Source organism: Hevea brasiliensis, chromosome 17 (assembly GCF_030052815.1).
Source record: "Hevea brasiliensis isolate MT/VB/25A 57/8 chromosome 17, ASM3005281v1, whole genome shotgun sequence".
Classification (NCBI taxonomy): domain Eukaryota; kingdom Viridiplantae; phylum Streptophyta; class Magnoliopsida; order Malpighiales; family Euphorbiaceae; genus Hevea; species Hevea brasiliensis.
In genome coordinates this window covers 48,468,397-48,481,340 of record NC_079509.1, presented here as the reverse complement: position 1 = coordinate 48,481,340, position 12,944 = coordinate 48,468,397, and the positions used below count along the sequence as shown (strand labels likewise).

At 29.2% G+C, this 12,944-nt stretch overlaps 1 protein-coding gene across 4 annotated transcripts; it reads left to right on the top strand.

The window, feature by feature from the left end:
• The first annotated feature begins 3,762 nt into the window (after positions 1–3,762).
• On the top strand, positions 3,763–9,295 carry LOC110659552 (leucine-rich repeat receptor protein kinase HPCA1-like). Of its 4 annotated transcripts, none has more exons than XM_058139778.1 (19): positions 3,763–3,938; positions 4,014–4,137; positions 4,226–4,297; positions 4,477–4,551; positions 4,625–4,696; positions 4,837–4,998; positions 5,084–5,158; positions 5,524–5,595; positions 5,687–5,752; positions 5,854–5,922; positions 6,026–6,100; positions 6,208–6,279; positions 6,388–6,525; positions 6,639–7,120; positions 7,250–7,396; positions 7,506–7,642; positions 7,728–7,947; positions 8,030–8,259; positions 8,622–9,295. In XM_058139778.1, the coding sequence occupies exons 1-19, from the start codon at positions 3,839–3,841 to the stop codon at positions 9,099–9,101; spliced, it is 2,868 nt and encodes a 955-aa protein (XP_057995761.1). In that variant the 5' UTR covers positions 3,763–3,838; the 3' UTR covers positions 9,102–9,295. The 4 variants fall into 4 exon arrangements, with proteins under 4 accessions (XP_057995761.1, XP_057995763.1, XP_057995764.1 ...); XM_058139779.1 differs by having other exon boundaries at positions 3,764–3,938; positions 6,391–6,525; XM_058139780.1 differs by lacking the exon at positions 4,625–4,696.
• The last annotated feature ends 3,649 nt before the right edge of the window (positions 9,296–12,944 follow it).

Here is a 12,944-nt window from a genome sequence, read left to right as displayed (position 1 = left end):
AGGTTTGTGCACAATATATAATTCCTTTTTGAAATTCTTTTGAACTTTGAGTTGAATGCTTTGTAGAGATTAATTTATGACTTGAATTGTATTGAATATTTCCATTGAAAAGAAATATGTGCTATTGACCCAAACTGTTGGGAAAATAGATTGTATGTGAATTGATGGCATTTTAATGTTTAGAAAATTATTAAAATAGTTTGAAACCACAGTTGTCATGACAAGATGTTTGAATTTCTCACTAGCTTGCATAGTGGGAAGAAATAGTTTTGTATTCCCTCTCTGGCTGAAGTGTTGAGGTATGTGCTAGTAGAGGAAGAATTTGAATGGATACCCATAGATTTGTGCTAGCTAGCCTTGGTATTCCTCATTAGCCTTTGGCTATTGGGATGAAATGTATATTGGTGTCCTGATATGACTGTGTGATTTTACAAAAGTATTTTGTGATTTACGAAGTGAAAATTAATGTAATTATGAGAATTTCTTTGACTTCAATTTTAAAATATGATTTGTACCTATTTAACAGTTTAATTGTTGTATTTGGAAAAAAATTGTGATTTATTATGGCATAAATTGGTATTTTCTTTATGTTGTGCACCACTGAGTATGTTTACTCAGCGATGGCTTTTCATTGTTGTTACAGGTAGAGAGACAGATAAAGCAGCAGAGTAGGCTGCTTGTGACTAGAAGTACAATGTAAAAGAACTAAGAAATTTTGGAATGAGAATTCTGATCTTTATTGCTCCAGAAATCCAAGATATATATAAAAAAATTACAGCTAACAAATAGGTTCCTAATCAAGCTAAACTACTAAAATTGTATCAAAATGCAAAATAAGTGGCAGCTAACAACTGCCTTTCCAATACCCCCCCCCCCCCCAAGTTGGAGCATGGAGATCTCGAATGCCCAACTTGCGAAGAAGAAAGTCAAACTGATCCTTTCCCAACGCCTTTGTGAAGATATCCGCAGGTTGCATTGAACTACGTACATAATCTATTCGAATGTTACCATTCAATATCTCATCACGGATAAAATGACAGTCCACTTCAATATGCTTGGTACGTTCATGATAGACAGGATTAGCAGCTATATGCAGAGCTGCCTGACTATCATAATACAAATTCATAGATTCAGTATGCGCCACAACAACAGAATTCAATAATCCTTTCAACCATTTAAGTTCACAAGTTGTAGTACTCATAGATCGATATTTAGCTTCAGCGGATGAGCGAGACGCTGTCTGTTGCTTTTTAGTCTTCCACGAGATAGGGGATTCACCCTAAAGAATAAAATAACTGGTCAAAGACCGTCTTGTCAAAGGACAGCTAGCCCAATCAGAATCACCGGAATAGAATTATAGTAGGGTATCTAATACAAGTGAAATTATTTCTAGAATAGGATTAAAATTTTAATTTATATTTTTTTATATTATTGATATTAATTAATTTTTATTAGGTTATTTTTGTTTTCAAAAGTTGGCCCTTACTTTTATATATATCATAGATATAGATTATAAATTAATTCTATTTTTTATTTTTTACTTATTAATTTTTTATTTTATTTAATTACTTTTTATAAAATTTCATATTAATTAAAGTTAAGTACAAGAAGAATTAAAATTTTTAAAATTACATGAATTCTAAAATTAAAAATTTTAAATTTAAATAAATATTAAAATTAATTTAAATAATAAAATATAATTATAATTGATTTGAAAAATAAAGAGCATTTTTGACAAATTTAATATTCCACCCTTCTGACATTTATATATAGTGTAGATAGTAAAGTAACAAATTTTCATAATTAATTAAAAATTAGCCTTTATATAAAATTGTCAGTTTCAATCTAAATTGGATTTATGTATTTTTTAAAACATAAAACTTATTTTTTTAAATGATAATTTATGATTTCTTAGTTAATTATTTTTCACAAAATTGGTAAAAAAATCTTTTGAAAATTTTTTTTTTTAGAGAAAACGTGAATTTTTAAATGAGTGTAGTACTAACAGGGTTTCTCACAAATATAAAATTCCTTTTATAAAAAAAAAAATCTAATAGAACTAAAATATAAATGTATATATTTCATATATTATAATAAAGTAATAAATTTTAATAATTAATTAAAAATAACCTTTGCATAACACTTTTAGTTTCAATATTATATTGGAGAAATAAATTTTAATAATTAATTAAAAATTGGCCTTTATATAACATTGTCAATTTCAATCCAAATTTGATTTATATATATATTTTTTAAAACATAAAACTTATTTTTTTTTAATATAAATTGTTGATTTCTTAGTTAACTATTTTTCATGAAATTCATCAAAATTTTTTGAAAATTTTCATACTAATTTTTTTTTCATAAAATATGTTTTGATAATTAATTAAAAATAACCTTTATATGACACTTTTAGTTTCATGTATTGTAATAAAGTAATAAATTTTAATAATTAACTAAAAATTAGCCTTTATATAACATTTTCAGTTTCAATACAAATTGAATTTATATATATATTTTAAAACATAAAACTTATATTTTTTAAATGTAAATTTACAATTTTTTAGTCAGTTTTTTTTCATAAAATTAATAAAATTTTTTTGAAAAATTCCATACTATTTTTTTTTTCTGGAAGACATGAATTTTTTAATGAGTGTAGTACTAATAGGATTTCTCACACATATAAAACTCCTTTTATGATAAAATTCTAATAGGGCTCAAAATTAAATTTATATATTTCATATATTATATAAAGCAATCAATTTTAATAATTAATTAAAAATTGGCCTTTATATAACATTGTCAATTTCAATCCAAATTTGATTTATATATATATTTTTTAAAACATAAAACTTATTTTTTAAAATATAAATTGTTGATTTCTTAGTTAACTATTTTTCATAATATTGATCAAAATTTTTTGAAAATTTTCATACTAATTTTTTTTTCTAGAAGACATGAATTTTTGAATGAGTGTCATAATAATAGGATTTATCATGCATATAAAATTTATTTTATAATAAAAGTCTAATAGGACTGAAATTTAAATTTATGTATTTCATATATTATAATAAAATAATAAATTTTAACAATTAATTAAAAATTGGCCTTTATATAACACTTTCAGTTTCAACTCAAATCGGATATTTATGTTTTTTCTTTTTTTCAAAGCATAAAACTTTTTTTTTTTTTTGAAAAGGCATGAATTTATGATTTCTTAGTTAATTATTTTATACAAAATTGATTTTTTTTTACTATTTCATATTATTTTTTTAAGGAAATATGAATTTGGATTTTAATTAACTCTTTTTCATAAAATTTTATTTTGAATTAAGTAGAAGTTAAATATAAGTAGGTTAAGAATTTTAAATTAATAATTACTCTAAAATTAGCTTAAATAATAAAAAAATTATATAATTATAAATAATATAAATAATGAAGGGTATTGTTGGCATTCCAAATGTTCTCCTTCCCCAATATATAGATAGATATATATAGATTATGAATAGATATAAATTGATAAATTGTCATTTTATATGTAAACTCTTATTAATATGATATTACAATCTCTCCAATCAAATCTTTAGATGACGCTAAACTCCATAATTAATTTTCAAGTCTTGTTTGAGAAAGACCTGATCAGGCGTAGAATGTCATTGGAAACGTGGTTCGTTGTGGATGTATTAAAGTTAAAGGACTGCAAGCGTTAGCTGGTAGCTGATAGTGCCAGCTATGAGATTATAAAAGCTACGGGAGGATTCTGCAACTCAACGTTAGAAACTGAGATAGGAAGAGTTTACTTCGTTGTGGCGGAGCCTTCTGTTGGAATCGAGTCCAGATGATAGTTTCTCAGTTAATGGGTCCAAAACAACAGATTTTCTTGCTGTTCTTGTTCCTTCAAGTGTTTGCTATAGCAGCAAAAACGGACACTGGAGACTGTAAGTTGCTTCAGTGTGGCATATGATGCAGTTGCTGTTTAAACCATCCTAACTGCTGTGTGATATATGATGCAGTTGCTGTTTTGTCTGCTCTAATGAAGGATAGCTGGAAGAATAAGCCATCGAGTTGGACTGGCGGCGATCCTTGTGGGGATAAATGGGAAGGAATACAATGCTCGAATTCTCGTATCACTGACATGTAACAGATTGATAACCTTTTTTCTGCCTTTCCTATGTTCTTTAGGCCGCTTCTTTGTTTCTCTAACGTGAACACTTGCCATTTTCAGGGTATTATCAGGCCAAGGTCTAGCGGGCAAGCTTACTGGAGACATTGGGAATTTAATTGCGTTAGAGAAACTGTAAATTCTCTTTGCTTTTTCTCTCAATACCATAAAATCACTCCATGAAAAAACCATCTTGTTTTGGGAAAGATTTTAGCAGAAGACCTCTTAGCATGTTATGCTTGGAAAGCCTACTTGATGTGCTGTATATTAACCAATGACACAATTTCCTGATCATCAGTTTCTGCTTGATGTAGTGATTTATCTCTTAACAAGGATTTGACAGGAAATCTTCCACCAACAATTGGAAATTTGAAGAACCTTAAATACCTGTAAGAAAATTGCTATTCTTCAAGGTTCTTACTTATAATTAGCTTTCACTGTTTATTTTTCCTTGCTCGCCAGGTCCCTGCATGGTTGCAGTTTTTCTGGCCCAATTCCTGACACAATAGGATCTCTTAACCAGCTGCTCTACTTGTAATCTGGAAGTCTTTGTGGAGTGAATTTTTAAATTTTATTTCTAATGAATCGGCTGATATTTCTTACTGATGTTCAGAATCTTTCATAATTTATTGATGTCTCATATTTCTGAAATCCTTTTCTGTCATTCTTTGCAGATCATTAGGTGCTAACAATTTCACTGGAGAAATACCACATTCCTTTGGCAATCTGCTTAAACTTTATTGGCTGGATATAACCGACAATAATATTTCAGGAGAAATTCCAGTCTCTAACGAGACATCACCTGGTTTAGATTTGCTAGTAGACATACAACACTTGTAAGTGTATCGGGTCATTTCATCATTTAATATTTCTCTGCTTTCGTCAAACTAAAGATCGATGGTTTAATTGAATAATTTTCAGTCATTTTGGACAAAATGAGCTCGAAGGCACAATTCCACCTCAACTTTTCAGCTCAAAAATGAAATTGCTACACGTGTAAGTTTGCTGAATTGATTGTGGGCAAAATCAGATAGCTACTTGCTCTGTACATTTGGGAGAAATTTATAAATATGCAGCTATTTTAGAAAATAACCAAAGTAGCAATTTTAATGCCAACTGCTTAAGAACACACAAACATTACACTAAATTAATGTTTAGGACTAAAAAAATAGTAAGTTATGGGGCTGCAGAGCTCAGATTTCGCCAATTTAATTTATAACAAATGCTTAATAGACATTTATTTTGAGTAATCCAGTTCACAACCCTATAACCCTACCTGTTCAAGGAAAAAGGAAATATCCAAATAGCTCAGTGAAGATCAACTTTTCATTTATGATTTTTGTAAATATGACTTTGAGCAGGCTTTTCGATGACAATCGTCTTACCGGCAGCATTCCTTCTACAATAACATTAGTACGAACCTTGGCAGTGATGTGAGTATCATAAAAATTGGATTTTTTGCAGCCACGGACGTTTGAGATATTGCAAAATATGAATATTTTCCTTTCCCTTTTTTGACAACAGAAAGCTGGATAGGAATTCATTGAGTGGAGTTGTGAACTTGAGTGGCCTACTCAATTTGACTGAGCTGTAAGGGAAAAAAATATGTTTTTGCTCACTTGTGGTATTCTGTTTTGTCATCTATTGGATCAATGCTTTCTTAAAGAATAACATGAGTTATTTATTTTCAGATACTTGTCGAATAATAAATTAACGGGCCCCATGCCTGATCTTAGAGACATGAATCTCCTCACCTATGTGTGCGTATCTGAGATTCTGCAAGATTTTTCTTTAATAGTAGAAGTGGACTCCAATAAGTTGTTCTCTATGCATTTTTATACATTATCTACATTTGATTTGCAGGGACATGAGCAACAACAGTTTCGATGCATCATCAATTCCACAATGGTTTTCAAGCCTACAATCCTTGACAACATTGTACCTCTCTCTCTCTCTCTCTCTCTCTCTCTCTCTCTCTTTTTCTAACAATGAGAAAGTATATTTTTTTTTTTCAACTATTATCAATTTAAATCTTCTACTGACAGAATAATGGAGAATACACTTCTTCAAGGGCGAATACCAGTTAGCCTCTTCAGCTCTGCTCAGTTACAAACAATGTAAGCAACAGCTTCTTCTCAAAATTACTGTGTCATAAGTAAACCAACCGAAACAAAACTGTGATGTCTTAGCTCAACTTGTAAGCTGATTATTCTGACTTATGCTAGCAGTGTACTAAGTAACAATAAGCTCAATGGCACCTTGGACATTGGCACCAGATATAGCAGAAAACTGAAGCTCATTGATTTGCAGAAAAATGACATTACTCAATTCACAGAAGGTTATGAATACAATGGAGCGCTAAAGTAAGTGACATCTATCTCCAAGACTGTTTAATTACCATTTGACATTGGCAGGCTAATTTGCTAGATCATGCAACTGCTTATCACAACTATGAGATGTAATCTTTTAATGTCAGGCTTGAAGGTAATCCTATTTGTGGAAAGAAGGGTTTACTAGAAAACTACTGCATAGTTTCCCAACAGCCACAGGTCCCAAATTCTACACAACGAAACAATTGCGACATTGCCTGCGGATTAAATCAACTTTGCAGCCCCAATTGCAAATATGCATATCCAATCACAGGAACTTTACGGTTCTTGTTTGTTTCCTTCCAAGACTTGGGAGATGCAAGCTACTACCAATCTCTCGAGGCCAATTTGACAGAGACCTTTCAGTCTGAAAAACTTCCTGTAGATTCAATTAGAGTGAGTGATCAAAGGAGGGATATGCATGGTTACCTTGAATTGAGGCTGCAAATCTTTCCATCTGGTAGTGACCGTTTTAACAGAACAGGGTTTTCCATGATTACATCTCAGCTCAACAATTTTGGGTTTTTCCCGCCCTTATATCCTTTTGGATCGTTCCATTTCATTCTCGACGATAATGAATACTTTACAGGTAAACTAAACTCCATGTTGAACTAAACTAGAGTTTATTTTCAAGGATTGAAGTTTCATATCAGAATTAAAGATAAACAACAAGAAATTTTTTCCACCGTTTTATTTTAAAGCAATGCGCGAATTGCAGTACATAACAAGTCATCAAATATTGGAATCATCATTGGAGCATCAGCTGTTGGTTTTGCTCTGTTGCTACTATTACTGGTGGCTTTAGTTTATGCTTTCAACCAAAGAAGAAAAGTTGAAAGGGCTTCTCAACTAAGAGATCCATTTGGTAATTAAAAAAAAATATGCAGTGCTTATTTGTTGGAATTACTTATTGCCTTCAAATCCCAAACTTTTGCTTTTGAAGTCCTTATTACCCATTTTCTGTATGCATGCAGCATCATGGGACAACAATGGGAAAAGTGGAAGCCGTCCTCAAATAACTGGACTGAGGTGCTTCTCTTTTGAAGAAATTAAGAAAAGCACTAGCAACTTTTCAGATGCCAATATTATTGGAACAGGAGGATATGGGAAGGTCAGTAGATTTGATAGAACTTTGATTTATTTTTCTCTTTTTTTTATTTTTATTTTTATTACACCAATCTGTCTCATTTTCTCAGGTTTACAGAGGGATTCTTACCGGTGGGATACAAGTTGCAATTAAAAGAGCTGAACAAGGATCACTGCAGGGTAGTGTTGAGTTCAAAACTGAGATTGAACTCCTATCAAAGATTTATCACAAAAATCTCGTTAGCCTACTAGGTTTCTGTTATGAGGTAGGCGAACAGATGCTTGTCTACGAGTATGTTTCAAATGGTAGTCTAAAGGATTGCATTTCAGGTATTTCCAAAATGGTATTACTCATATTAGCTTTCTTTAATTTATATCCGCTTAACAATTAATTAACTAATGATGTATGCAGGGAAGTCAGGTGTCCGATTAAGTTGGGAAAGAAGACTTAAAATAGCCCTTGATTCGGCCAGAGGTCTTGCTTATTTGCATGACCATGTCAACCCACCCATCATCCACAGGGATGTTAAGTCATCTAACATTCTATTGGATGATCAGCTAAATGGAAAAGTTGCTGACTTTGGTCTATCAAAGCTTCTGGGTCACAGCAGTCATGTTTCTGATAATGTTAAAGGGACAATGGTCAGTATACCATTTATCTAATAACCTCTAATATTTTTTAATTTTTTTTGGATAAGTACAAAAAAGTATAATTTAGTTTCATGCTTTTACACTTCAGGGTATTGTGGTTTTTCTCATGACTGTTAATCTATGAAATATATTGGTAGCACGTAAATGACCATGAACACCATTAGTTAGTCTGCTAATAAATCATCAGCGCTTAAGTTTCAAACTGCATGAAAGTCATAAGACCTTGAAGTGTAAAAATGCGAAACCTTAGGTAATTTTTTTTCATACTTTTTCCTTTATTTTCATCAGGAGAAAACATATATGCTAATTAGAGACTATAGTTTACCAAGCAAGTATTCTATTTGTTGGCGCAGGGCTATGTAGATCCTGAATATTACTTGACTCTGCATTCAACTGAGAAAAGTGATGTTTATAGCTTCGGAGTGATCATGTTGGAGTTAATAACTGGTAGAAAGCCTATAGAACATGGGAGATATATTGTGACAATGGTCAAGATGGCAATGGATAAGACAAAACATTTATACAATCTTCAGCATCTGATCATTGATCCAACCATTGCTTTCAGCAGCACACTAAAAGGTTTAGAAAAGTTTGTCGATCTAGCAATTAGGTGTGTTGAAGAATTAAGAGTCAACAGGCCTACAATGACAGAGGTGGTCAAGGAGATTGAGAACATACTGCAACAGGCTTGTCTGCACAGTGATGTTGAAATGGTATCTAATTCAAACAGTCAAGATGTATCAAGTGGAAGTAGTTTCTACAGCCCAATTATAAATAAGGACCAGGAGTATAGTAGTGGAAGTTTTCCATATTCTGAGATAGAGCTTAAATGACAAGATTGTTTTACATTTGGTAATAGTAGTAATTTACTGCTGCATGAGGCTTGTATTAGGGTAGTGATGATTTCCATGTGGTTCAGGGAAGCTTTTCTTTATCATTGGAATGATGAGAAAAGATTCCCTTGCCGTTTGAAACATTATACATGAACAACTCTTGAACAATAAATAATAACCCTTTTCTTCTCTTATCTTCTTGCTTGTTATCTTAATTCTAGTAAAAATTGAAAGCAATGCTTGATTTCTTTTAAATACAGTTGTTTATGGTAGGATAGAAAGCAACATCATTGTCCATATATTGGCTGTGGTTTAGTTCCATTTTCTCATATCACTATGATTAAACTTAGATATTAAAACCATAAAGGCAGAGGATTGACTAGAGCTATAATCTGGATAATAACTGGAACAAAATACAAAAGAGATATATGTGGCGTTTTTACTCCTTGGAGAGTTACACTACACATATTTATCGTATACCCAATGAACTAGATTCAGGATGGTAGTTATGAAAAAGAGAAGGCTGCATTGTTTTAATAAATAGTTTTGATTCCAGATTATTTTAGTAAATACTTTTTCCTCATATTATTTTAATAATTAATAAAAAAAAATCCGGAGCTATGAAAGAAAGTACAAAATCAGATGAGCCTTTTTAATGGTATGAATTAAATAGAACAATGTCTCCTCAATAAGTTGAGAGCTACAAACAAAGAAAATTTATTATCCTTGGTCCAATTCCAACTTCTTTTCCATGTTATAGTCATGTCACCATAAACATTGAATTAACAATAGTGACAATCTTGAAAAATTTATCAGCAGGAGCAATGCACCTGCATATATATTAATATATTAAAATTATTTAATTTAAATAAATATATATATTAAAAATTTACTAGAAACAATACGCATACATTTATATTAATGTATTAAAAAATTATGATTATTTAATTCAAATAGAGAAATGGTTAAATTTTATCATGACAATTTTATAAAAATAAAAATTATATATGAAAATATATGTAAACGGTAATGTGGACAAATAGCCTAATTAAATGAGAAAAATTTTTGAAAATAAAGAAAATTATTGAAATTTTTATAAAGAGAGTGGAAACTGCGGCGGCAATTGCCGTATTGCCCACTGTCCCATTATAAATCCGCCAACGATTATCAACCTTAACATAACATCCATTTTATTATATTTGAATTTTTCTTTTAAGTGTATGCAAATCCAAATATAATTTTCATAAGATTTTAGAAAAACAACATCAATATGTATAATAAAGAAGGTTATTATATAATAAGTTATTAACACCCTAGATTTGGTTTTTTTTTTTCTTTTAATAAACTTTTAAATCTGTCTATTTGTAACAGATTTAGATTTATCCTTTTAGACGTATATCTATTTAGGAACAAATATGAGGCTTTCTTCCAATATCAAAATCTTACTTTCCCCATTACCAATGTCCTATTTTCTTCCTCCTAAATCTTGTTCTCCCCCTTAGCCACGATTTTCTTTGTTTTTCTTTATCATACTTGATGATCTCTTTGATAGTTTGAAATACAATGTGGATTATTGACTCTTTTTAATTAGAGACTTTGAATCTTCGAGTTAAGGTAATGATATTCTGTTAATGAACCTTGGTAATACAATCTAGTACTCCATTGATGTTGGTAGTTTAAACTTTTATATCAGCCATAGAGATAGTAAATTTCCGAAAAGGCAGTGTTGTAAATGCTACTGTGGTCATCCAAAATGAAAAAGCACTTCTTGTTATCCAGAATATTATAGATTCTCCTTTATTCATACCATTTATGCACAGAAAGTTTCCCATGTTTGTAATTTTTTTTTCTCTTATGAAAGGTTATATTCTATTTTACACTAAGATGCTTATTAATGAGTTATCAAATTTTTTTATAAAAAAGAAAATTCATAATAAGCAGAAAAATTCACATATAATATTTATTAAAATATTAAAAAATAATTCAAAATTAATAATAAATAATGTAATTCCTAATAACTGAATTATAAATTGTGGTATTTTATAGTTGAAAATAATTAAAATAAAATAGGAAACATAGTAAAATCAAGATTTAAACTCTGTTTGTTTCGTGAAAAATAAATAGTATATGAAAAATATTTTTTCAAGTAAAATGTTTTTTTAAAAAAATATTTTCTGTGAAAATATTTTTTATTATTTAATTATAATATTAAATTAATAGTATATATTTATATTATGTATGAGTATTTTTATATTTTAATAAAATTATTAAAATTTAGAAAATGAAATATGACTTTTTCTTAAATATATTTTATTTTTTATTTAATTAAAAAAATATTTTATGTTGATATTTTTTCAATGCCTTAAATACAGAAAAATGTAAAAAATATTTATCATAAAATAGATAGAGCTTAAAGATAAATTGAATAAAATTATTAATTATGAAAAAGAGATAAATCGGTAAGCGAGTGATGAACTCTATACCCAATCTATTACAAAAGAAAAGTGTGATGGTCGGATGAATTTAGTCCTATTATTTCATCAGGCATTCATTGGCGGACTTAGCCGCCACCACGTGAAGATGAAACTGGTGACTTTTAATAAGGTGCACTTATATACAATAATTATGAGTGACGGATGGAGATATTGATGTACAGTTGATAAGCATTTGCCATTTCGTGTGGATGTAAGATAATGGTTTGAAGTCAATGGCGTGGTATTGGGTTTCTATCTTTATTGCATAAGTAATACGTCAAGTCAAGTTGGTTAAGTTTTAAATTACACTTGATAGTTGCTGTGGGTCTCCTTTATTAATTTCAATAATTTCTAGGGAATTTTATTATTTGATTTTTAGATTTTTATGGATATTGTGATTTGTTCTTTGTATTTTGAAAATTTAATGATTTAATCTCTTACTCATATTTTCATAAAAATTAGAGGTTCTTTTATTCAATGTTGCTATTAATTTAAGTAAAAAGAAAAATATACCCTTCATTGAATTAAGAAAAATTTACTATTTGATTCCTAAGTTTTGATCAATATTATAATTTAGTAATTGTATTTTAGAAATTGAATGATTTAATTCTCATATTTGATAATTGCTATTAACTTTGTTCTTATTAAAATTTTTTCTTTATTTCATTTATAAAACAGTAAAAAATTTGTTTGATAACAATTAATTTTAATTGAAGGAAAAACATAATTGAAGAATTAAATCATTTTATTTTCAAAATATAAGGATTAAATTGTAATATCAGTTAAATTTTAAAGATCAAATAATAAATTTTATTTATCTTTTTATTTAAACGAACAAAAATATTGGATAAAATGACCCTTGTTTTTTACATAAATAATTATACTACATAATTAAAATTCAAATATATATTAAATTTAAATATTTCATATAAAGTATTATCTGCACGCTAAATTGATTTTACCTAATGTAAACATATTAAAAGCAAATATGACATTTTTCTCATGTGTATGTTAGATTGTGGGCATATTAAAGACCCTAAGATCCTAAGTGTGCAATATTAATGCACCAGTCTAACTTCTAATTTAAATGATTGGTAGAAAATAAAGGCCTATATTTTCCATTGAGTTCATTAACTCTATTAAGATGCACTTCATCAAGATCTCTACTCGAATGAACTTTGAAAGTTTGAGAAAATTAGAATTTTGAGTGCTTGTAATTAAAAAATTACTTGTGCATGAAAGAGTAAAGGCTGTGCTTAAAAAATAAAGATTGTTTATGACTGATTGTTTTGAAAAGTAAATCTGTGTAGAAAAAGTAAAATTTATACTTAGAGTAATAAAAAAAAATTTAGAGTAACAGGCCTATTCT